At 49.3% G+C, this 24272-nt stretch overlaps 1 protein-coding gene across 1 annotated transcript; it reads right to left on the bottom strand.

Moving 5' to 3' along the window:
* Positions 1-1009: 1009 nt before the first annotated feature.
* On the bottom strand, positions 1010-2375 carry LOC136382927 (variant surface antigen B-like). Its single transcript, XM_066352312.1, has 3 exons — positions 2368-2375; positions 1612-2186; positions 1010-1116 (listed from the first exon to the last, which is right to left on the bottom strand). The coding sequence occupies exons 1-3, from the start codon at positions 2373-2375 to the stop codon at positions 1010-1012; spliced, it is 690 nt and encodes a 229-aa protein (XP_066208409.1).
* Positions 2376-24272: the final 21897 nt, after the last annotated feature.

Here is a 24272-nt window from a genome sequence, read left to right as displayed (position 1 = left end):
TCCACGGCCGCCATGGCCCAGGACAGTCAGACCCCTTTGGACCAGGCTCCATTCAGCACGCTCCTCTGTCACCGGCCGCGTGGCGTCCCTGCCTGGCGCAGTCCTCCGTCTGGGCCTTCCCGGCCGGCTGTCTGACATCAGGAGACCTTGAGGTCAGCCTCCCCTGGGGTACAGCATGTAGCACTGTGGTTTAGAGGCGTCAGAGATGGAGAGGCACAGTCCTGCCCCCAAAGGACTTACACTCTTTCTGAAATAGGAGAACAAGAACCAGGCATGGCCTCGACAGCCCTGGGGGCCCCCCGGCCTGGCCTGCCCCCCATCCAGGCTGTCAGCTGCCCCTGCGAGCCTCCTTGGGGCCTCACGCGGGCCTGCCGCCTGGAGCCGCCTAACCGCTCGTCCGAGAACACTGGCCCCCACTTTGTGCAGCCAGATGACCAGCCGTCTGCGCCGCGTCCTGGGTGCTCCTGTCGGCGAGATGACAGCACCAGGCCTTAGACCCGGGGCCAGACCAAACCTGGTTCAGCATCCTCAGTATCTGAGTTCTGGCTAAGAAGGAATTCAGAGCCAAGAGTCAAATACAAGTAAAAGCTTATTTACAAAGTCACAGAGGTAGAAGTGAGTCGTAGAAGAAACGGACTCAGCAAACAAGTTTCAGAGGTGAGAGAAGGGCCCTCAGAGTTCAGGAGAGAGAGGGAGAGAGAGAGAGAGAGAGAGAGAGAGAGAGACCAGGAAACAAGGCCCGGGGAGAGGTGGGAAGGTGCAGGCGTGTTCCACAGTGAGAGCGCCCCAGGTGCCCCCTCTTGAGGGGATTTACCGGAGGTCTCGCGGGAGGGTCCCAGTAGAACATCCATCAGCTTTCCAGGTGTGTCCTTTCAAGCTGTGGTCTCCACTGATCGGCCAGCACCAGGACAGGGCTCATCAGTCGTGCAGCTGGTCCTGAGGTCAGCCCTGGTGCCGCTCGTCTGGTTCTGCTGCCTTTCTGGGCCCGGAGCTGCAACACAGCTGAGGCCTAGATGTATTTGATGTGGGTCAGAACCTCAGTGTCCTGGGGGCTCAATGCTTGCGGGCCGTTCTCCGGCCCCTTTGTTTGTCTCCTGTTAAGTGACCAGGGATATGCTAGGGGAGGGAAGGTCACCCTTAGCACAAGGTCCTGCTATTCCCAGTTCTGTCCGTTGCTAGGTCCCCGGGTGTTTCTGCCCTGGTGACCTTCTGCACCGGACCCATCGTCCTTGCCCTGGTGACCTTCTGTACCGGAGCCATTGTCCTTGCCCTGGTGACCTTCTGTACCTGACCCATTGTCCTTGCCCTGGTGACCTTCTGCACCTGACCCATTGTCCTTGCCCTGGTGACCTTCTGTACCTGACCCATTGTCCTTGCCCTGGTGACCTTCTGTACCTGACCCATTGTCCTTGCCCTGGTGACCTTCTGTACTGGAGCCATCGTCCTTGCTCTGGTGACCTTCTGCACCTGACCCATTGTCCTTGCCCTGGTGACCTTCTGTACCTGACCCATTGTCCTTGCCCTGGTGACCTTCTGTACTGGACCCATTGTCCTTGCTCTGGTGACCTTCTGTACTGGAGCCATTGTCCTTGCTCTGGTGACCTTCTGTACCGGAGCCATTGTCCTTGCTCTGGTGACCTTCTGTACCGGAGCCATTGTCCTTGCCCTGGTGACCTTCTGCACCTGACCCATTGTCCTTGCTCTGGTGACCTTCTGTACTGGAGCCATTGTCCTTGCTCTGGTGACCTTCTGCACCTGACCCATCGTCCTTGCTCTGGTGACCTTCTGCACCTGACCCATTGTCCTTGCTCTGGTGACCTTCTGCACCTGACCCATTGTCCTTGCCCTGGTGACCTTCTGTACTGGAGCCATCGTCCTTGCTCTGGTGACCTTCTTTACTGGACCCATTGTCCTTGCCCTGGTGACCTTCTGTACCGGAGCCATTGTCCTTGCTCTGGTGACCTTCTTTACTGGACCCATTGTCCTTGCTCTGGTGACCTTCTGTACTGGAGCCATCGTCCTTGCTCTGGTGACCTTCTGTACCTGACCCATTGTCCTTGCTCTGGTGACCTTCTGTACCTGACCCATTGTCCTTGCTCTGGTGACCTTCTGTACTGGAGCCATCGTCCTTGCTCTGGTGACCTTCTGTACCGGAGCCATTGTCCTTGCTCTGGTGACCTTCTGTACTGGAGCCATTGTCCTTGCTCTGGTGACCTTCTGTACTGGAGCCATTGTCCTTGCTCTGGTGACCTTCTGTACCGGAGCCATTGTCCTTGCTCTGGTGACCTTCTGCACCTGACCCATCGTCCTTGCTCTGGTGACCTTCTGTACTGGAGCCATCGTCCTTGCTCTGGTGACCTTCTGTACCTGACCATCGTCCTTGCTCTGGTGACCTTCTGTACCTGACCCATTGTCCTTGCCCTGGTGACCTTCTGTACCGGAGCCGTTGTCCTTGCTCTGGTGACCTTCTTTACTGGAGCCATTGTCCTTGCTCTGGTGACCTTCTGCATCTGACCATCGTCCTTGCTTTGTTGCTCATGTCTGTCTAACTGCCTACCACACTTCTGACACTTGCTGGCTCAGAAATACCCCAGCCCAGAGCGTGGGACGTGGCCTCCTGATCAGATAGGAGACCCCGAAATACGGGAGCATGAACTTGGTGCGGGCCAGTCTGCATCGACGGACACGGGGGACCAAGCAGAGCGGAGCGGATCGGCTCTCCGTCCTCACCCCTGCAGCCATTCCCAGTACGCTGAGCTGCTCAGCCCAGTGAGAGCGGTGGCCGCAATCTCACCGGCTCATCATGCAGCGGTGGCCCACATGGTGGCCTTGTCACCTCTCGTCCTCCCACACTCACCTTCCTTTTCCTCTGTTGCACCTCCTTGCAAATCTTGACCACCGAGTCTGTGCCTCAGGCTCTGTTGTTAGGGAACTCGGGCTAAAATAAATTAAGCACGTTCTGGTCAGCTTTCTAATAGTTATTAAAGGTACTTTGGGAATCTAGAAGAGGAAAAGATTAATTCAGCCAGACTCGGACTACAGCCAAGAATCGTTATTTTGTATCGACTACGTGTTAAGGACCAGTGGTTGTCCTATGCGGTTTCCTCATTACACGTGAATTAGCCCAAACAGATCACAGTTAAGTACCCCACTGAAGGTCACGCGGCTATCATGGCGGGCTCAGCCCTCACTCTGAAGCCAGGCCCCTGGGGGCTGTGCATGGAGCAGGCCGTGGTCCCCCACCAGCCCCACCCCAGCGCCGTTTCCTGGCCGTTCTCTCTCCTGAGCTCCAAGGGCCCTTCTCCTGCCTCTGTGACTTGTTTCCTGAGCCCACTTCTTCTACGACTCACTTCTACCTCTGACTTTCTAAATAAACTCTCTTGTCGTTTGAAATAAAGCCAATGCTCTTCATCACTGCGCATTGGATGGTTTCATGAAAAACGCAGTGAGGGCAGAGGACACGATGAGTGGAGCCCGGCGCTCCGGAACTTGTGACCTGAGCGGAGAATGAACGGCGGGCGTCAGGCTGGACTGGAGGGAGGCCGGGGAAGGCGGGGCTCTCACAGCCCCGCGCCTGCGCACGGCTCTCCTCCACCTCCACGTGGCTCTCACAGCCCCGCGCCTGCGCACGGCTCTCCTCCACCTCCACGTGGCTCTCACAGCCCCGCGCCTGCGCACGGCTCTCCTCCACCTCCACGTGGCTCTCACAGCCCCGCGCCTGCGCATGGCTCTCCTCCACCTCCACGTGGCTCTCACAGCCCCGCGCCTGCGCACGGCTCTCCTCCGCACGGACCTCCTCCGCACGGACCTCCTCCGCACGGACCTCTCAACACAACGCCCGTCCCCCGCCGCCCTGACCCGGCCGACATCGCTGTGCCTTTTGGGTTAGCATCTAACCCAGCAGTTCTCTCCCACGAACTCTGGTTTTCCTTAAAAAAAAATCATTTTGTTGAAAAATCCCTTCATTCCACAATTACAGATAAGGAGCTTAAAATACAGATATCTGGGTCAGTGTTAGCTATGAATGTTGATATCAGACGCTTTCCTGTTTGGGTGGCATAGTGCAGTTAGAGGGCAGACAGCCGCTGGGCCCTGGGCAGAGTGCCTGGAGGAGGGGAGGGCGGCATCATCCCATCACCCCGTTTACACAGATCTGCACTGTCCCCTTTGTCTGAGAACAAGCAGAGCAAAGCTGGGCTCAGCAGTCCCGTGGGGACGGACCCAGACACATTACAATGGAAACTATGACCAGATAATAAGCTTAAGCAGAGGTCTAATCCATGATTGAATATTTATTTAAAAAACAGACAATTCTATATCAAGTGTCAATTGTATTAAACCCAGAGAACTGTGTCAGATGCAGGGTGTCACGGAACTGAATGCATATTCCTGTTCAAAATTTTATTGCCACCAACGTTACTTCAAGAAAATCCTTTATAGAAATCTAAGCCTGACCTTGGAACGCAGTTCACTGAGTTGAAATCGTGCTTATGACGCGGAGTCAGCGAGAGGCGATGGGATCTCCGAGCCCGTTGGATGAGGTCCGGCCCGTAGGGGTGTGAGATGCTGGGAGGAGGGGCCGCCACAGTCTGTCCTCTGACGCTCCCAGGCGTGGCTTTTGAAGTCAGCTTCTCCACCTGTGCCGAAACCGTTGATTTCCCTCACTTGGCTCCATGCCCTCCCGTGTCTTGCATGTTCTCAGTTACATCACCATGTCACACAAGGTCATCCGTTTATTGGTGTTGTCGCCGGAGCCTGTGCATGTTGTAGCTCTTGACTGTCACGGTCACCCCTGTCCTGATTCATCCTTTTATTTACCTCCTGTTTCTCAAGCAGCTGGATGTTTGTTTGGTTAGCTTGGTTACCTGTCAGGGAAGGAAGCACAGCTTGCCTCCCGCCAGTGTCTTCTGGGAAAGTAGAGGAGCCTATTTGACGACAGTTGGAAGCTCAGCCACGGTCCCACGAGCTCCTTAAAACGAGGCGAGTCACACATAGCAATAAGTGATTATTATTTAATTTAATATAAGTAGTTTTAAATTGTACTTTTGTGTTTTCCACAGTCTATTATGTAGAATCGTTTTAATTCCAATGTTTAGTAATGTGAAATGTTAGTTTTTTCTATTGCTGCCACAAAAAAATTTAATCACGAATTTGAGTGGCTTATCACAGACACATTGCTCACTTGCTCTGTGATCCGGAGCAAGGTTCTCGACTCTGCCCTGCCTCAGTTTCCTTAGCTGACCAGTAAGGTTGTTGCAAGGATTAGGTATGTTAATGGACTTAAAATGCTTCTCCTGGCATATATCAAGGGTTCAGGAAGGGTTAACTATAATTATATGTGTGTCCGTGTGTGTGTGCATGCACATGTGTGTACACATAAATATACACGCACTTATAGGGGTAGAACTTCCAGAAGATTCACACAGGGTATGGAATATGTAGACTTTGAAAATGCAATGAAACAAGGAAAATATGATTAGCACCTTCGATAGAAGGAACAATTTTTTTTCTCCAGATGAAAAAGTGGGCTTTAAGTTATTACTTTGAGTTCGGTTCAAAAAGTAAAGGAATTGTACTTTCCCATCTTTCCTCATTTGGAGAGTCTTACTTATAATAACTTAATTTTCTAGAGGGCGATAGTATATCCAACTTTTATAACCCTGTATATACATGGTTGTTTTGGTTTAATTCAACAAGGAAAATAAGAATAACAGCTCTCATGCATAAAATACCTGTGTGCTGGGAAATTACAGGCACTTTACAACAAGTCTATGAAGTAGAAATCATTATTCCCATTTTAAAAATGAGAAAAATGGAGGTAGAGAGAATTAAAGACACAGCCCGGGTCACATGACCGAGAAGTGCACAGCCAGAATTCCATCCCAGCCCCACCCCCCAGGACCCTTCCCGACCCCGCCTTGCGGTGCTGGACCCGGGGCTGCTCTGTGAGGAGAGCTTGGAATTGCCCTGAGATCAACACTTGGTCTTCTTCTCTCAGTAGTTATCAAATACAGCTAATGCTTAGATCAAATGTCCATCAACAGAGCAATGGATAAACAAGGTATGGTGTAGCCATACAACAGAATATTTGGCCACGCCAACGAAGTGCTAATGCACGCCGCCACTTGGATGGAGCTTGAAAACACGCTGAGGGAAAGAAACCAGTCACAAAAGGTCATTTATCATATGACTCCGTTCATCTGAAAATTCAGAACAGGGGCCGCTGCAGAATCGGAAATGGCTTCTTAGAACTGAAGGTGAGGACGAGGGGTCATGGGATGGTAGCCAGAGAGTTTGGGGTTTCCTTTGAGGTGATAAAAATGTCTGAGACTGACTGAAAATGGTTGCCCTATCTGTGAATATACCAAAAGTCATCAATGTGTCCTCTAAATGGGTGAATTAAATGGTATGCAAATTATATCTCAATAAAGCTGTTTTTTAAAAAAATCCCCGGGGAAACTTTTTCAACAATTCTGCCTCCCAGCTCGGCCTCACCCCACCTCTGTCTCAAGTCCCACCTCTAAGGTTCCAGTTCAAGGCATCTGGCATGGGTCTCTGCAAACCCGTATTCTCTCAAAGGTGCCTTGAGCGATTCTGTGGGAAGCTGTGTTTGAACATATCACTGCTTTAGATGAGGGGTCGCAGCAACCAAGAACTAACCCAGAACGGGGCCAAACTTGTTACAATCCAGAATTCCAGGGAGAACGGGCTCTTTATAACTGACACGGCTGGCGGGGTGGCTGGCGGAGTACCAAGGGGCTCAGCAGAGGCCACAGTCACTGACTACCGAAGACCACGGAGTTTGCTTGGACACTTTTTGTCTGAGAGGAAAGTAACGTCCAATAGAATCTGCAAGAATGTTGTTTGACCATAACATCTTGAGATTCCTGTACAGCAAGTTTTTTACTTCTTGTGCAATTTTGATGATCCTCTTATCTTCATTATAGATACATTCTAAAAGTTCTCTTCTGTTGCTTTCTCTTTTAAACATAGCAAATTTCTTAATAGAGTACACCATTTCTGAGGGGTGCAGGTCAGGAGGGAAAACAACGATTTAATATAGAGAAAGCATATGAATCCCAGGAAAAAGAAGTGTCATCAGTGTGAAGATTGATAAACAGAAAACTGGCCCTGGTTGGGATGCCATTGGTTAGAGCATCGTCCTGTTACACCAAGGTTGCAGGTTTAACCCTCAGTCCAGGAACATACAAGAAGCAACCAATGAATGCATAGATGAGTGGAGCAACAAATCAATGTTTCCTCTCTAAAATCAATACATTAAAAAAATAAGAAGAAACCAGAAACCTCATTTAAATTGGAGATTCGAGGGCCTGTAGGGGGAGCTCTCATGCCCTCCCACTCACATCAGTAACCCCCAAGGAGTAGACACTATTCTCCACCTCCAACAGGAAGATGTTTTCCTACTCTGCTACTCCAGCCGGAAAGAGGGTTTTCTCTTCCCCCGACAACCACTCAGTCAATAAAGGCAGTTACGACTCAGCCAATGAGAAGTCACTGTATTTCAAACTTTCAGTTTCCTCCAATGAACTCTTTGTTTACAACAGCCCCTCCAAACTCCCCTTTTCCTCTATAAAAGAAGGTTCTTTTTTCCTTTGTTCTTTTGTCTTGCATGTGGCTTGCCATTAAACAACACGTCCCAAATTGTCCCAAATTGCAGTTCTTTGTTGTTCTTGAATAAACCCATTTTGCTGGAGAAATATCTGACTGGCTATTTATTGAAGGTCAGTGTACAAAGAAGCACATAATGGACAAAAGTTCAGTGTCTGAGATTTTATATTTTAATGGTAGGTTAGCTAAACGACCAGAAAATACATTTAAGGAATTGACAAAAAACCGGAAAGGGATAAAATAAACGAGCTGCTCCCCGATGTTGATGATAAATATTTAACTAGGTGCTTTCGGGGCTGAGGGGGAAGGTCTGTGCAAAGTGGGCCTCTCAGAGGAAGGCTACATTTTACTCCCCTAAAATCATAAATGCACTTTAGTTTCTTTAGAATGCGATATGCTTTTGCTGACTAAACAGCATTCCCTCTTAGTAGAGGTTCCATGCTATAATCTGCTCCCTCAGGCAAATTAAATACAATTATGCAAACTACTAGGATTTGGTCATAATCTAATTAATACGGTACACATGAGGCAGATAATAATTTCCCTGGTTGGAAGATGAGATTTTCTTACTTCATGTTTGAACCGTGTTTTAGAAAACCATTGTACTCTGTGAGCAAGATTTCTATGTATTCTACTTGCTCAGTTTTATAATGGATGTGTTTAGAAAAATAAAGCTAAAATTGGAATCTTCAAACGATGACTTTTTTCAGAAATTTGTTATTACAAAACAGGATAGTCCATGAAACTAGGAAAAACATTCAATTGGAGATGATGGATGGCTTTTCACTAATAAAAACGTAAGTGTAATACTGCTATAATTTTTTCTCTTTATATAGCTCTAAGCAGTGCCAAATACGATTTAATGGAGACAATTCTGTTCATTTGAACATAAAACTTTAGGAGCTTAAAATTGACCCGGATTAAAGGCATACCAATGAATTCCGATCACAAACTTTCTGAATGATATTTACAATCATGAGATCAACTAGACTCTTTTTTAAACGTGTGACTCCCATTAGCATTAATCAGTTCTGCCTGAGCACTGAGCTGAAAGCAGGAAAGATTTTTTTAGTGTCCCTTACCAAGGAATCTAAATAACATTCTCCTGCTCATACAAAGAAAAGAGAGGCTTTTCGTTTGTTTGTTTTATTTGTTTGTTTTCTTTCTGACTCTTACCGAAGTGAATTTCGTAGGTCAGAGAAGTTCTGGCTTACCAGCACACCATATTAGTCTTCCATATAAAGGAAGTGTCCAGAGTGGACCAAAGCCTCCGGTGTGGAACTGTCATTTCCAAGCGTGTGAACACAGTCTTTGCTCATTTGTTCCGTAGCTCCTTGGGGAGACTGCCAGCGAGCGTGTCAGCTCTCGAGCCGCATTGTGCAAAGATTTCCAGCCCACAAGGAGCTGGACTTTTCTTCATAGGTGATGTCAGTGGCATAAAGGCCCCTAACCAGCTGTTAGGGAGGAACGGCTTTTCGAGAGCAGCGGCCTGGGTTAACTCTTTGTTCTCTTTTAGCAGAGCAATGCTAGTTTGGGGGCTACAGAGGAACACGATGCTGTTAAGAACCCTAACACCGTCTTTCCTGACCCGCTTGGAAACCTGTCGGGATAGGTCTGTTCCCGCGGAGTGCAGCAGCAGGAGCAGTGTATGTGAAGGTGCTAATATAATACACAAGCACAGTTCTAATCGAGGGGTCCAGCTATTTTATCATGTTGGGAGCTTTCCTACCTCCGTGGGCTTCAGACCCCTGCGACGGGAAGAGTGTCTCGGTCACAACAGGGAGGCGAGAGCCGGGTGGGCAGTAACATGTATGTAGATTTTCTGAATAATGCAACCACTGTAATGGAAGAGGGGAAGGCCCACAAGTGTTTTATATTGAAAACAATAATAGATCGTCTTGTATCTTGAATTCGCTTCAAAATGATCATCCCGTAGGTGGAGCAGAGACGGAACGAGAGAGGTCCTGACCTGGAAGTTCTGCGGCTGGAGGGAGGGTGGCCTCAGAGAGAAGCGGGCTGGTCTTCTCTGTCACTGGGCGCTCTTTGACAGTTTCCCTTACAATAAGCTTAACAAGTATGACACTCAGAAACGTTGGGAACCCATCCTTGATGCTAAGTTGTCAAGTAATTTTGTTCAAAAATTCTTCCGTTGGCTATTCAAGCCGTCAAGTGGTTAAAAGCAAAGATTAAAATGAATTACTAAGGATTACAGGAGAACAATCACTGATTTACCGTGAGAGCACCAGGCTGCCGTTTTCAGGCTTCATGCCAAGAATTGATCAGAACAGGTAGCTTCAGTACACCTCCAGCGGGTTGTCAGAGGTGTTGAAATGAAAGTGAGTGTCTCACGGTTACCTGATAAGCCCTTTTTCCTCCCTCCCCCCTTCCCTCTCTTTCTCTTTCCCTCTCTGTTTTCCTCTAACGCAGCCTTATTTACCCAGAGTTTGAAGATAATGGCCTATTTTGAGATTTAAGTGGCAAACAGAAATTAGAATGCATCCTTTTGGTCTGTTACAAGCAATCCGTCTTCCGCCGCTGCTCCACTTTCTTTAGCCTTGGCAAGCGACTCAGAACAACATTTCCTTCTTTTCATTCCGATGCTGCTGCCGGGCGATTGTTCGGTGGTGATAGGCACTGGCTTTTCCCATAATTGAGCCCAGGGCTTTCCACCAGGGAGTTTCAGTGTGTTTAGATTGTAAAACTTTTTCCGAGCACTCTCGTAACAGAACTCCCTGTCCTAACAGCCCCAGCGAAGTTGTTTTCCAATACTCCTCTCCTGAATTTTCATTCAAGATCAGGCCCATTTTAACTTGGATGGCTTGTCTGTCGTCACTTTGCCCCAAAGACGAAGTAAAAGCATGCAGAGCGAGATTGTCATTTCCTGTTTGGGGTGTTGTCCTTCCTGTGTACAATGCCAGTTTTGTTTTTTTACTTAGGTAGATGCCATTCCATGGGGGTAACTTCCTCATTAGTCATTGGGGAAGCTGATATAATCCCACATGTCAGCCAGGTGAGTTACAATGGGGGTCGAGGGTTATTGTGAGCGTGTATATGTGTGTCTCTTTACGACATAGAAGAAAATTATTTTGTGAAGTGTGGCTAATCACACAAAATCGTGTGATTGTGTTGCACCAGCTTCCCACGGTCTTATTTCTTGCCCGATATGCATGGATTTCAGGAGTCGTCAAAGAAGTATCTGCGGGGCAGACAGCGGTGGGAGGTGTTGGCTGAGACTCAAGGTCCAAGGGTTCTGTTTGCTTTAGGGATGGATCGCTGTGATTTTGTACTCTCCGGGTAAGGGCTTCTGTCTCCCACACTAGATTTTAGGAATCCCTGCATTTCTTAGGCAGATATTAGACGTAGTGATGTATTCACGTGGCACAGTGGCCTTTACGCGTTCCTGTTCACCTACAGCCGAGTCGAATTTTGAAAACAGTACGTGTCCCTCCGGCAAGCTGCTGCTGCAGCAGAAGGTGTCTGCGTGTGAACAGTTGCAGAGGACGTCATTTCTCCCACGCTGTAAACATTCTACTTAAAAATAGAACTGCCATAGCACTGTTTTTAATAGTAATGAATGTGATCTCAATCTCATAGCCGTTCAATACCCTCACCATACATTTAACAAGTAAATTGTTAAGCTTTCTTTACAGACGGTTTTACGTCATTTTTCCCCCTTAAACTCATGTTTCCATTCCACTACCCCCATGGGATTTGATGGTAACATAACATATGTTTATGCTTGGACAGCTTTTATGGATGGCCCTAATAACATGTGTCACGTCAACAAAAATATTTATATAAATTGATATTAAAATGAAAAACATTTCCTACAGGCTTCTTTTGGAATGAGTCACCATTGCAATTACTGTTATTATACTGTTGATGAAAAAAGTTATACACTTTGACTTAAAAGTAAATATTATTTTATTAGGAATATATCGCAATGAGGTAAATTAGGCTTACATTTTTGAATTCTACTTTTTGTTTTTGTTTGGGGACTTTGTTTTACAATTAGTCTGTGTATCTCTTGATGGATAGTTATTGCGTATTGGTGGGTGAACATCAGTAAAGTCTCTAGTTTTTATTGTTATGAATGGGTGCCTCTCCTAAGAAGCCTTACTCATAAGCATACATAGATGGCTCTGGAAAGAGAGCTTTTCTTTTCTTTTTTTTTTTTCTCAAATAAAAATTGACTTAGGCCCTGGCCGGTTGGCGCAGTGGTAGAGCGTCGGCCTGGCGTGCAGAAGTCCGGGGTTCGATTCCCGGCCAGGGCACACAGGAGAAGCGCCCATCTGCTTCTCCACCCCCCCCCCCTTCCTCTCTCTCTCTCTCTTCCCCTCCCGCAGCTGAGGCTCCATTGGAGCAAAAGATGGCCCGGGCACTGGGGATGGCTCCTTGGCTTCTGCCGCAGGCTCTGGGGATGGCTCCTTGGCTTCTGCTCCAGGCACTAGAGTGGCTCTGGTCGCGACAGAGCGACGCCCGGATGGGCAGAGCATCGCCCCCTGGTGGGCGTGCCGGGTGGATCCCGGTCGGGTGCATGCAGGAGTCTGTCTGCCTCCCCGTTTCCAGCTTCAGAAAATTAAAAAAAAAAAAAATTTTTTTTTTGACTTAAGCTTTTCTATTGCTGCTGGGTCCTATATCCCAAATCGCTCCATACTCCTTCATTAAAAGGTACTTTGGATGGAGATCTACCAGTGGGCGGCTTGTTTGGCCTCCACTCTCCAGCGCCTTTCTCCTGGGACCTCTTAAGGGAGAAACCGAGATCTCAGAAGGTTCACCCAGACCCCCGGCCCAGGTGCCGTCCCTGCTCCTGCCGCGTCTCCGCGTCTCCGCCTGGCTGCAGTGGGCGGTCCGCAGGCGGTGCTCCCGCGGGCCGGCTCCCCCGCTGGGGAAGCGAGCGTGGGCGTCCAGACGGAGCCTGGCAGCTCGGGGAGGCGCCGTGAGGGCAGCCCCAACCCCAGGCGCGGTCACGTTCTCCTGTCCCCTCTTCCGCTGTGAGACGTGGACGCTGTCAGCATCTGTCTACCTCACGGGACTGAGTCAGGGCTCAGCTGAGATGCCGACACGTGACGCTTCCCGGGGAACGTAAAAACGCTGCACAGATGTTAGCTGCCCCATGTCGAGGGTGTTTGAACATCACACGTCCCAAACCTCTCGGCCTCCTATGAAGCCCGCTTACAGAACATGATGCTCAGAAACAGAACAGTGCAGCCCGTGCTCTGGGACCTGCGGCCGCCGGCCGAGCGCTGACCACTTGTCTGCCCAGCGAGGATCTCATCAGCCCCTTCGGCCCCGGCTTCGATGAACATCTGTCTGCTGTGGGAGGCCCTTCTCCGGCGGTCTGTCCTTCAGACAGCCATCGCTGACGCTCTCCCTCACCCCACACGGGTGCTGCACGTGGCTGGAGGCGTTACTGTCTCCTCCTCCGCGTCTTGCAGGCTGAACTGACCCCAGACCGCCGCTTCCTGGAGAAGGCAGGTTGGGTCAATACGTGCACAGTCAGAGATACAGTAAAGACGAGAAATTGAATAAATTGGCCTTCGAATTAAGACTTTAAACTAAGGAAGCTTTCCTGAGCTGTGGTGGCGCAGTGGATAAAAGCGTCGACCTGGAAATGCTGAGGTCGCCGGTTCGAAACCCTGGGCTTGCCTGGTCAAGGCACAAATGGGAGTTGATGCTTCCAGCTCCTCCCCCCCTTCTCTCTCTCTGTCTCTCTCTCCTCTCTCTCCCTCTCTGTCTCTCTCCTCTCTAAAAATGAATAAATAAAAAAATAAAAATAATAATAAACTAAGGAAGCTTGAGGAATAGTGACTAAAGGTATTTAACACCCAGTTGTGTGGAACTTTCTTTGGGTATTAAAGGCTCATTTTCATTTAAATAAAAATGTCAATTACCAATATTTCCACAGTGAAAACGTAAACGTGGAAGTAAATAATTCTTCACAGAGCCTTTATTGTATTTTTTTTTCTATTCTTTTCTTTCCTATTCCAAATCTCACTTTGACTTACTGACTAGAATTTTGCCTCAGATTGATACCACAACTGCTGCAGTCAATCCAGTGGGGTGATCTTGAATAGAAAATTCTTCCCATGCCCCAGGGTCCAGATAAGATTTGATGACATTTGATACTGTACATCTTGATGTGAAGGCCGGGAAAAGGTCGCTGAGTCAGTTGACATTTACTGTGCACCCACCCGAGGCTGGGACACTGTAGTATTTATTAAGTATGCGGCCTTTGCAGAACCTGCGGCCCACTCAAAGGTGAGACAGCGTCGCTGCGGCTTAGCGCACCCGTCCTTCGGTGGGAGTGGCCGTGACCCCTCTGCCCGCGACGGCAGGTCCGCCAAGTCTGGCTTCTGCTTGTATCGGGTCCCAGCAGCCCTGACATCCGGTCACTGATAAGGCGGTGAGCTAAAGGTGTAGGGAATGACAGTAGGTTAGGAACCCACACGTAATTCAGCGTACCCAGCTCCGAATTAACTAGTGCACTGCTGAGGACCTTGTGGCTGCTGGGCCAGTACTTGCCGATGACACCATCCGAACACCTTGACTTTCCCCAAGTCTCTCTGCAGACAGCACATCAGAGGGTGTGTGCGTTCTGAAGTTCATCTCATGATAACATTTTCCCTGCACAAAAGGTACCTTCTGAAGTCTCCCGAGACTGTTTGAGAACTTGTAAACTCCCCCCCCTTTTTTTTTACATTTCTAGTCCCTCCAACTTAACTTTTAAAAAAATCTATAGATATTTTCCTTTGCTTTTTAAAATGTGGTGTGTTTTTTTTTTAATTGGGTAAATTACACATCACATTAAAGTAAGCATTTTTAAGTGTACACTTCAGGGGGGTTGTTCACGTGCGTCCGGCAGGGAGGGGTGAAGTGTCAGCTAAGGGACGACTGTCGTCAGCTTAGAGGAAGGAGATTGCACAATCACGGCGTCCGTGTCAGGAGCCGCAAGTGCACGCAGCAGACAGACGGACGGGGTGGATTCCCGAACACCCTCTGGCGAGTCAGGGGAGCCCCGCGCTGTTGTGTAACGAGCGGCCCCAGACCTTCCCTGGAGCAGGACTGTCTAATGTCGGGCCAAGACAAACTTGGCCTTGGTGCGTAATTAATGAACTGGGACGTGGATTAACTAGACTTCGCTCTAATTAATGTCGCCCGAATGTTTGGCAGGGAAACAAAGCTGCATTGACTCGCGGAGTGGGCGTCGTGTGTGCTGTGTGTCTGTCCGTGGGCGTGGCCTGACGTGTTTCGTCTGTAGCGTCTTGCTGCCTCCGCTCTTACCCTCCTCTGCGTTTCCACAGCCGGCGCCAACCCTCTCCTCCTCCCGGACGGCCATCGTGTTGTGCCTGCGGAGGAGGGGTCGCAGGGACAGACAGGGCGGCTCCGTTTCTAGCTGGGTGCCCGGGCGAACGTGAATGAATCCACGTGTCCGAGTCCAGGGGGCGAAGGCCCCTCCGTTTCTCTGTGCGTGCAGCCTGACCGCCACTGATGTGGGTGGAAGGGCGCAGGCCAAGCCCCTTTCTCGAGTTGGTGACATGCTCTCGCGTCCACCGCCGTCCACTGTACATCCACGGCTCGCCGCCGCGGGAGGCAGCAGAGGGGGCCCTGGCTGAGGCGAGCACCCCGCGCCCGGATCATCGCCAGCCTCAGGGTTTGGACTGAAAATCTTCATTTCTTCTTTTCCTCCCCACCTATTCTGCCGCTGTTTTAACCCAGCCGGCTGCCCCCAGGAAGTGAGCGGACACGCGTGTCTATACACGGGTGGACACCTGAAGGCTGAGACGGAGACTAGTTTCGCACTCGGGTCTCAGGGCTCTGAGAACGGGCGGCCCGTTCTCCCAGGTCTTGCATAGGTGGGAGTCCACGTCTCTGCAGACACGAGCTCCTCGGTGCGGGCGTAACTCACACAGTGCGGGTTCTGGGCATGCGACGGCCCCTTCCTCCTCGGCAGGACGTTTCTTTACCCAGCAGACGTCTGTTAGAGCTCCTCTAGGCGCCAGCTCCTCCTGCTACAAGGATAATGAAGGCGAGTGTTTGCCACGGAGGAGCCTTCAGACGAGTGGGAGAGATAGACTCGTGAACCGGTGTTTAAAATGTGTGTGGGGAGCCGTGTGTGCCATTTGTACCCCCCCCCTCAGTCGGGATAGGAACTGGTGTCACCAGCAATGGTGTGACACGTCCAAGTGCTGTTCTCCCTCCCAGAGTTCAGCGCGACCCTCCCACCCCCTGCCCCCCTCCCAGGCGAGAGTCTTCTGAGGCGATGGGGGCACCTTCCCTGTCTGTGGACGACTGGAGGGGAGGGGGGACGGCCTGGACCCCTGGGGGGCACGCTTCACGTCTCCCAGTCATGGTCACGTGCCCCATTTATGCCAGAACTCTAGTGCAACAACTAATAGTGTCCTCTTGTACTCTTAACAGTGTCCTGATTTGGACAGTAAATGTCTGACCCCCCTAACGTCTCCCACATCCACGAGCCAGGAATCAATCACACAGTCATGCCTGACTTCAAGGGAGGCTGGGGAGTCGGGTGAGGTGCAGGGTGCTCCCTGCCGCACGTGTGGGGGCCCCGGCCTCATCCTGCGTATCCGTTGTCTTTGAGACGTTTCCACCTAAATACTGACAGCTGGTTGAAACCTTCAGGTTTATCTGAAAAAACTCACTGAAATGTTGCCTCTTTGTTCCATAACATACTTGTCCTTTTCTGAAAAATAAAAATTTGCTTGCTTTCTATCTTTAAAAATCTTTACAAACCAATAATGCTCCAGGAATATTTGCCACGGGTAGTTATGACTTTATTGACTCGTGGAGGAGCCGGACGGAATACCCAGCGTGGGTCACGCGCCGCTGAGCAGTTTAAGGCAGGAGATGGAGCTGCCGGGTTTTCACTCGACAGCTGTGTGGAGTGTGGATTCCAGCTGCCGGGTTTTCACTCGACAGCTGTGTGGAGTGTGGATTCCAGGGGGCAGTGCCGGGAGCCCGCAGGGAGACTGGTGCAGATTGTAGTTATCAGTGCGACGGGGAATCAAGGGCCTGATCTAATTAGTGATAGGAGGGATGTTAGGAGATTAAACCAGCAGGGCTAAGCCAAGAAAGAAATTACTCATAAATCTGACTGTGTAAAAATTAAATGCTTCGGCAAAAGCATCGTAAAACTAAGCTGGAAAAGTCAGGAACAAACTGGGAAGAAAAAAACACACAACTTGTGACACAGGAATGATATGAAATATGGAGGGTTGATATTCCTAATATACAAAGAGGTCTTACAAATCAATAAACAAGCACTCTGATAGAGAAATGGACATACCATTTATCAAAGACATACCATTTATACCTCACCAAAAAATAGAAATAAATATAAATAAAAGCACCAGGGCTATTTTTCATGATCAGACTAGTGAGGAAGATCTTGTAATAGCATATATATATATATATATACACACACACACACACACACACACACACACACACAGTATTAGTATCAGTCAAATTGGAAAACATGCTATCCCTCAATGGGAGGCTTGTTGAATAAGTTATGACGTATCTCTCCCCTCAGTGGAAAATCACGCAACCGTTAAAAATGATGTGTACATCTGTGTTTCATGGAATAGACCTGACCTGTTATTAAGCGGACACAGAAGGTTACCAGGTGCCGTCATCACGGGGCTCCCTTTCTGTGAAGTTGTCTCTGTCTGTGCGGGAACGTGCTTGTATGTAGAGAGATGTCTATGAGGCTTTTCAACAGAATATTAAAGCTGTGCTTATTTCTGGAGAGTATGATGGGAGATGACTTCCACTTTCTCACTGTCTTGTTTCTATATTGTTTTAAATTGTAAAAAAAAAAAATACATGTATTATTTATATAATTCTTAAGTAGCTAAAACTTCATTGTTTAGTGGGTGGGGAGAGAGCCGCGGGTGGTTTTATCCCTCGGAGTGAAAAGTGACGAGGACTGGGTGGTCAGTGATCTGGGGACCGTGAACAGAAGGCGTGGTCAAGGTCGACCTGCAGCTCCCCACCCCTGCAGGCCCCTGGCGCTGGGTGAGAGGCTCCCCTGGTGGCTGCCCCTCCCTGGTGGCTGCCCCCCCCTGGTGGCTGCCCCCCCTGGTGGCTGCCTCCCCCTGGTGACTGCCCCCCCCCTGTGGCCGCCCCTCCCCGGTGGCCGCCCCCCCCCGTGGCCGCCCCCTCCCCCTCCCCGGTGGCCGCCCCCCCCCGTGGCCGCCCCCCTCCCCCTCCCCGGTGGCTCCCCCCCCCCCGTGGCCGCCCCTCCCTGGTGACTGCCTCTCCCCCCCCGCGGGCGGCTGTTCTGTGCTCTGTAACTGCTCCTCTCGGGTCCTGCTCCTCCTGACTGTGTGCCCGCCCCGCTGTCGGCCCCTCCGCCTCCTCCGCCTCAGCCCAATGCTGTCCTCATCCTCTTCCCTTAACTGAGCGGCAGGAGAGGAGAGAGGACAAACGTCATTGGAACTGAGCGGCCCACATGTTCTCCGGTTGCCATGGGTTGTCTTATGGTTTTTTTCTTCTTCTTTTCCAAGTGAGAGGAGGGGAGATAGAGAGACTCCCGCACGCGCCCCGGCCGGGATCCACCCGGCAACCCCCATCTGGGGCCATACTTGCAACCGAGCTACTTTTAGCACCTGAGGCAGAGGCTCCATGGAGCCATCCTCAGTGCCTGGGGCCAATGCGCTCAAATCAGTCAAGCCATGGCTGCAGATGAGGAAGAGAGAGAGAGAGAGAGAGAGAGAGAGAGAGAGAGAAGGGGGGTAGGGAGGTGGGAAGAAGCAGATGGTTGCTTCTCCTGTGTGCCCTGACCAGGAATCAAACCCAGGACTTACACATGCTGGGTCAACGCTCTACCACCGAGCCAGCCGGCCAGGGCAGCACGGATTGTTTTGAAGCCAGCATGTTCAGAGGGTCAAGGTGTCAGAGAAGATGGAAGTGAGTCTACCTAGTTTGTGGAGGGCCCAGGGGCAGGGGAGGATCCCCAGTGGTTGCAAAGTTCTGAGAGGGGCAAGGAAGCGCTCGTTCCCCCCAGAACCGACGGTCAGCGCAGGAGCAGAGGCTGGGGGTGTGGCAGCAATGGCCAGTCCTGGGTAACAGTCGCAAGAGGAGCTGCCAACTCATTCTTTTGCTGTATTGCTGTTTTGCCTTGGCAATAATTTTTTTTTTAAAGCCGTGTTACTCAGCGCCTAACTGCTGTGTTTGTACATGTAAGTATTCAGCATAACAGCTCTCTACCTGTCAACAAACATCAGAGATAAGAATCAGAGCGCTGTCTGTCCGCTGCTTGGCCACCACTCCCCAGACACTGCCTTCCTCCCTTGTCATCGCCGCGACCCGCTCAGTTCGGGGCTGACTCATCCTGGCTTCAAGGGCCCCGCTTCTATTTCTTAAGTCAGTATTGAACTCGCGCCAGCCTATTGTTTCACACTTATTGTTGTCTAAAAGACAGTGTGTACTAGAAACGTGAAACAGGAAATGTCCATCTGACCTTGCGGGAGAAGAAATTTTCCAGGCTCCACATGCTGATGTAATTATTTTTTAAGAGTTTTTTGAAGACTGCGTTTGGCGGCCAGGTTGCTGGAACAATTGCCTTTGCTGTCGCAGGTCTGCCATACAGCTTAGTGCCTCTCCCTCAGAGGAGCAGAGCACTGTGGTCGCCACAACAAGGTTCTATATCATTTTTAATTAGGTTTTCAAGAGTCCCTTTTATGTCTGTGCAAAGCGTATGTATCTGAATGTCTTTCGATTTTTTTTTTTTCCTTCGGAGTGTCTTTAATGTATTTAACCCAGAATTTTTTTTCCTCCATCCTCAGAGCCTGTATATATCCTGTTCCCTTCTGTGCTAGCACCGTGCTTTGTACGATTTCCCGTGAACAGCGGCAGGCGACGTGAGCGTGCCCCGCCCGCCTGGTTACGTGTCCTGGTGGCACCTTCCGTGGACATTTCTCAGCATCACTAACCTTTTTCTTAATGGTGGTCCTGTTCTCATCAGCACCAGTGCGCTGCTTTGAAATGAGCTGAAATGCTGTAATCCCTGAACAGATGAGGCTCAGACCTTGATCAGAGCCCCCGGGGAGAGGTGGGGGGCCCTCCCACAGCTGGGCTTCTCCCCTTGAGGGGTCAGAAGCAGTGAGCGGTACCCCATGAGAGGAAGCCTTCCCCCACGGCCGGCGGGCGCTCTCTTCCGCTCCCAGCAAGCAGCAGCCACCTGCCGTTTGGGTCCGGCCCACGCAGGGGCAGGGCTGGATCTGTGTGCGCGTGGGGCGTAGAGATCCCAGCGCAGGTGGGACCGCGTCTTCTTTCTCTTTCCTTGATTGACAGTAGCCTCGTATTCTTGCTCCACGGCTGTTTGTCCCAGTGGTCTTTACTCACCCCACGTATCTGACAAACTCAGGGCCACTGTTCCCCCTGATGGTTTCACAGGACTCCAGAGACCCCCTTCCCGGGGGCCGTGCTGTCCCCACGGTACTGTGTCCGACGTCAACCTGGGCGTCTCCATCCAGGTTCTCTGTGCCGGGCGGGGTCTTCAGTGTGGCTGTAGAGGATGGCTGGCTGGTGTCCGGCCAAGCAGGCCTATGTCTTTCCATGACCGAAAACAATTAGGTGAAAGGGGAAACTTCAGTCAGTCTCTTGTTTTGTCAATCTGGTCCCAAACAACCTATATGAATATTTCGGGGAAAAAATTTTCACCATGTGTAGGTATTTCATGTCCATTGACAGTTGAATTTTCCTTATGTAGCTACAGAGTAAAAAGTTTTGAGTAAGAAGTAGTTGTTGTTTTGTTTTTATTTTTTTCCAAATTACCATTTCAGAAACAAACCAGGTCAATGTGCATCTTGTTTCAGGGGGAGCAGGGACATTGGAGTGACAGGAAGTCCCATGTCAGAGAGCTTTGTGCACATTTTCCTGAAATACCTCAGCCATGCGTCCATGTGACCTGTTACTTCAGCTGATCATAATTGTGTTTTGCCGTTTCCCACATTAAATTACAAAATCAGTAAATATGACCTGTGGTGGCGCAGTGGATAAAACGTTGACCTAGAATGCTGAGGTCGCCAGTTCGAAAGCCTGGGCTTGCCTGGTCAAGGCACATATGGGAGTTGATGCTTCCTGCTCCTCCCCTCTTCTCTCTCTCTCTCTTTCCTTCTCTCTCTTTCCAATAAAAATGAATAAGTAAAATCTAAAAAAAAAATCAGTAAATATGATGAATCTTTATTTATTTACTTTATTTTTCATTCCATAAGACACACCTGACCATAAGACATACATAGGGATTTAAGGAGGAAAATAAAGAAAATATTCTAAACCAAATGGTGTGTTAAAATATTTAATAAAATACCTTATTTTTCGCTCCATAAGATGCACGGGCATTTTCCCCTCCACTTTTGGGGAGGAAAAGTGTGTCTTGTAGAGTGAAAAATACGGTATTTATTTTTCACAGAGACAGAGAGAGGGACAGATAGGCACAGACAGACAGGAAGGGAGATGAGAAACATCAGTTCTTCGTTGTGGCACCTTAGTTGTTCATTGATTGCTTTCTCATATGTGCCTTGACCAGAGGGCTACAGCAGAGCTAGTGACCCCTTGCTCAAGCCAGCGACCTTGGGCTCAAGCCAGCGACTTTGGGCTTCAAGCCAGTGACTTTTGGGTCATGTCTATGATCCCACACTCAAGCCGGGGACCTTGGGGTTTCAAACCTGGGTCCTCCACGTCCCAGTCCGATGCTCTATCCACTGTGCCACCACATGCAGGATTCCTCCCCCCACCCCCACCCCCACTCCAGTCTCTAACAGCTTGCATTTCCAAAGACCTCAACAGCTACTTGAGTATTGGTCAAAAATAAACACATTTTCAAAGACCACTGCCCATTAGCCAGAAGGGAGGTCCTTCCCAATGTTCCACAGGTGACAAAGAAGCACGACAAAACTGCGGGCCAGGTCCACCCATGCGGGGCATTCGGGTACGTCAGTGAAGCTCAGGGTGGCGCCCAGTGAAGGAAGGAAATGGAGAACTCCATGCGCTGTTTGTCGGCGCCTCAAACTGAGACTGCGCCCTCAAAGGATGCACGACCTCATTTTTCTTCCCCTTCCCCAGCCTGTGTATTTTGGTTTGTATTGAAACGTTTCTGGATTCACAGACTATTTAGGAATTATATAAAGAAGAAAGACTTGGGAATCGGTGGCACGCCACCTCACACAACTCCCGTCTAGGGGGGTTTACACTGAACAGTAAACGATGAATGAGTCTTTGTGGCAAACGCTGGTCTGAAAGTTCTGGTCTCCGGCACGCGTCCAGGCCCGTTGTGAAGGTGCGCTTTCATAGATAAAAACGGAACTGGAGTGTTTAAATGTTTATTACTTGAGTATTTTGGCTTGAGTATTTTTACAGGAAAAAAATTAATGCTATTTTTTTTTTGGAATGGGATGTGATTACTATACCCAAATCCACAAATGTGAAGGAGTAACTGAAAGCGATAAGGTGAGAAACAGTTATTTTTACTCCAAAAATATAGGCAATAAATGTGAACAGGTATATACACTTGTCCCTTGCCACATCACGGTTCACTTTTTGCGGTCTCACTGTATCGCGGATTTTTAAATTGTATATATCTAATTTTGTATCAGTTTTTCACTATATCGCGGGATTTTGTGGTATATAGGTATTTTTATATATTTATTATTTTAATTATTTTTGTAAAATAAGCACTTTCTAGCCTAAAAAATTGAAAACAATAAAAAATATTAATTAAACATATTAAGAGAATATTAAATCGAAATAAGGCCTTTAAATATATAAATAATTAAATAAATATAAGGTCACTGCTTCATGGGTTTTCACCTATCGCGGGGGGTTCTGGAACCTAACCCCCGCCACAGACGAGGGACCACTACTCATAAATTATATACAGAGCGGTATCTAAGAGATGGGAGCCTCTGGTTGCCTAGGAGTCGGGGAACCCTGGGCAGTATATGTGATTGCAGTGGTTGAACCTCTTTCCTCCACCACGGATGGCTTTTAAAGAAGAAAGAGAAGTACTGTAAGTGCATCTATATATAGTATTTTCACTATAAATCTCTGTCCCTGTGAAACTGTAAGAAGTGTTGGTCAGTAGGTTCTCTGCCATCGTCATGATGTCCCTTGGTTTTGTTTACCTCATAACAAACAAGAGCTCATGTTTGTAAACGCTGTAGAACTCCCCAAACTAATTCCACATACAGTACCTAACTGGGAGGGTTCAAAACCCTTAGTTACTTTTGTTTTGCTCTTCGAATGTTCTTGTCTGTGTATGTGAAATCATATTGAATGGCGATGGTGTTTTTCCATAATACCACACAAAATAAACATGACGTGGTTTTCCTCAGTAGTAGTTCCTAGTGGATGTCTGTTCCGTGCTTTAAGGCTTCCCTCCCTTAAGGGTTGGACCGAGCTGTTACAATGGTCAGGCTCGGGTTTTCAGAACCGATACAGTTACGATGCTCAGGTGCTTATCCGGAGAGCAGGTGGAGTTCCAGCCCAACGCTGTCTCATCCCGTGGAGCCCAGAACAGAACGTTCAATCGCTGAGTCAGGAGGTAAATGAAAATACCTGCGGAGAGGAGATGACATGGAGCGTGTGGAAAGGGGGCGGGGCCTGCTGGGCGTTGAGATTTGCCCCTCCCACTCTACCCATAGCCCCTCCCACTTTATACCAGGCCCTCCTCCACTGGGAGGTGAATACCGCTGCTTTTCCTGAGAACACATGCAAGCCCAGATCAAAACAAAAACAAACAAAAAATTCTCCTCTCCTTGTATTTGGTTGCTGGATTTATAGACAGGCTCTCGGTTCTCCTTTTTCATGCACCCTCCTAGGCTGCGCTTCTCCGCAGTGGAAGTTGTACTTGAAGTTGCTCACATCGGCTCATCGAGCCATGTGATTTGAGATTGAAAGCGGCTTTGTGGACCCAGAGCGGTGGGACTTGGTGGAGAGCTGAGAGGGTGAGCCGTGAGCTGTACTGTTCAGTTCTGGCCATTATGGCTGCCAGAGGTTAAGGGCACCTTGACCAACACAGAGGGGGAGCTGGTCTGCCTGTCTGTGTTCTTTCTCCCAAAGTAGTTTTTAATCTCAGGAAAGAATCCCTTTTATGTGTCTACTTAACATTGAAATGGCTACGTAATGTGGTGACACAATATTCAAAGGTAATGTGCCAGGTGATTGTGTCAGAGTTCCCGCCAACGCTGCTCCTTACGGCAGATGGGAACTTGGGAGAGTTCCTTAACCTCTTAAACCATCCGCTTCCTCGTTTGTGAACTGCATTTGTTGGAAGGAATCATTCTTTTGTTAATGCATGAAGTGCACTGTACAGGGCTTATGAAGAGGCATTCAATAAAAAGGTATTGGTATCATTACTAAACACTTTTTATACTTCACCATGACATGGGAATTGTGAGGTTTGAATGAATGCCTGTGGGAGTGAATGAATGAAGGAATGAAGGGATTTGAGAAATGCATCTCCTACCATACTAGGTAGGAGACACACTGCAGGGAGTGGAGAATCTGCTGTCCTGTGACCTGGCGGCCTGTGAGGACCTGTGGTCTCCCGTGTGGACCGGTTCTCCCACCTCTGACCCTTGTTTTCCTGATCTTTAACCCCATCTTGCTGAGCT

This window comes from Saccopteryx leptura, chromosome 11 (assembly GCF_036850995.1).
Source record: "Saccopteryx leptura isolate mSacLep1 chromosome 11, mSacLep1_pri_phased_curated, whole genome shotgun sequence".
NCBI classification, from domain to species: domain Eukaryota; kingdom Metazoa; phylum Chordata; class Mammalia; order Chiroptera; family Emballonuridae; genus Saccopteryx; species Saccopteryx leptura.
The sequence above is the reverse complement of the archived record's forward strand: the minus strand, read 5'-3'. Positions and strand labels throughout refer to the sequence as shown.

What these genes read in the sequence shown, in the direction of transcription:
- LOC136382927 (XM_066352312.1), bottom strand. An exon ending in GAGCAAGGACAATGGCTCCG is followed by an intron (nt 1,117 to 1,611) that starts GTACAGAAGGTC and finishes TCCCTCCCCTAG; the next exon opens with CATATCCCTGGTCACTTAAC.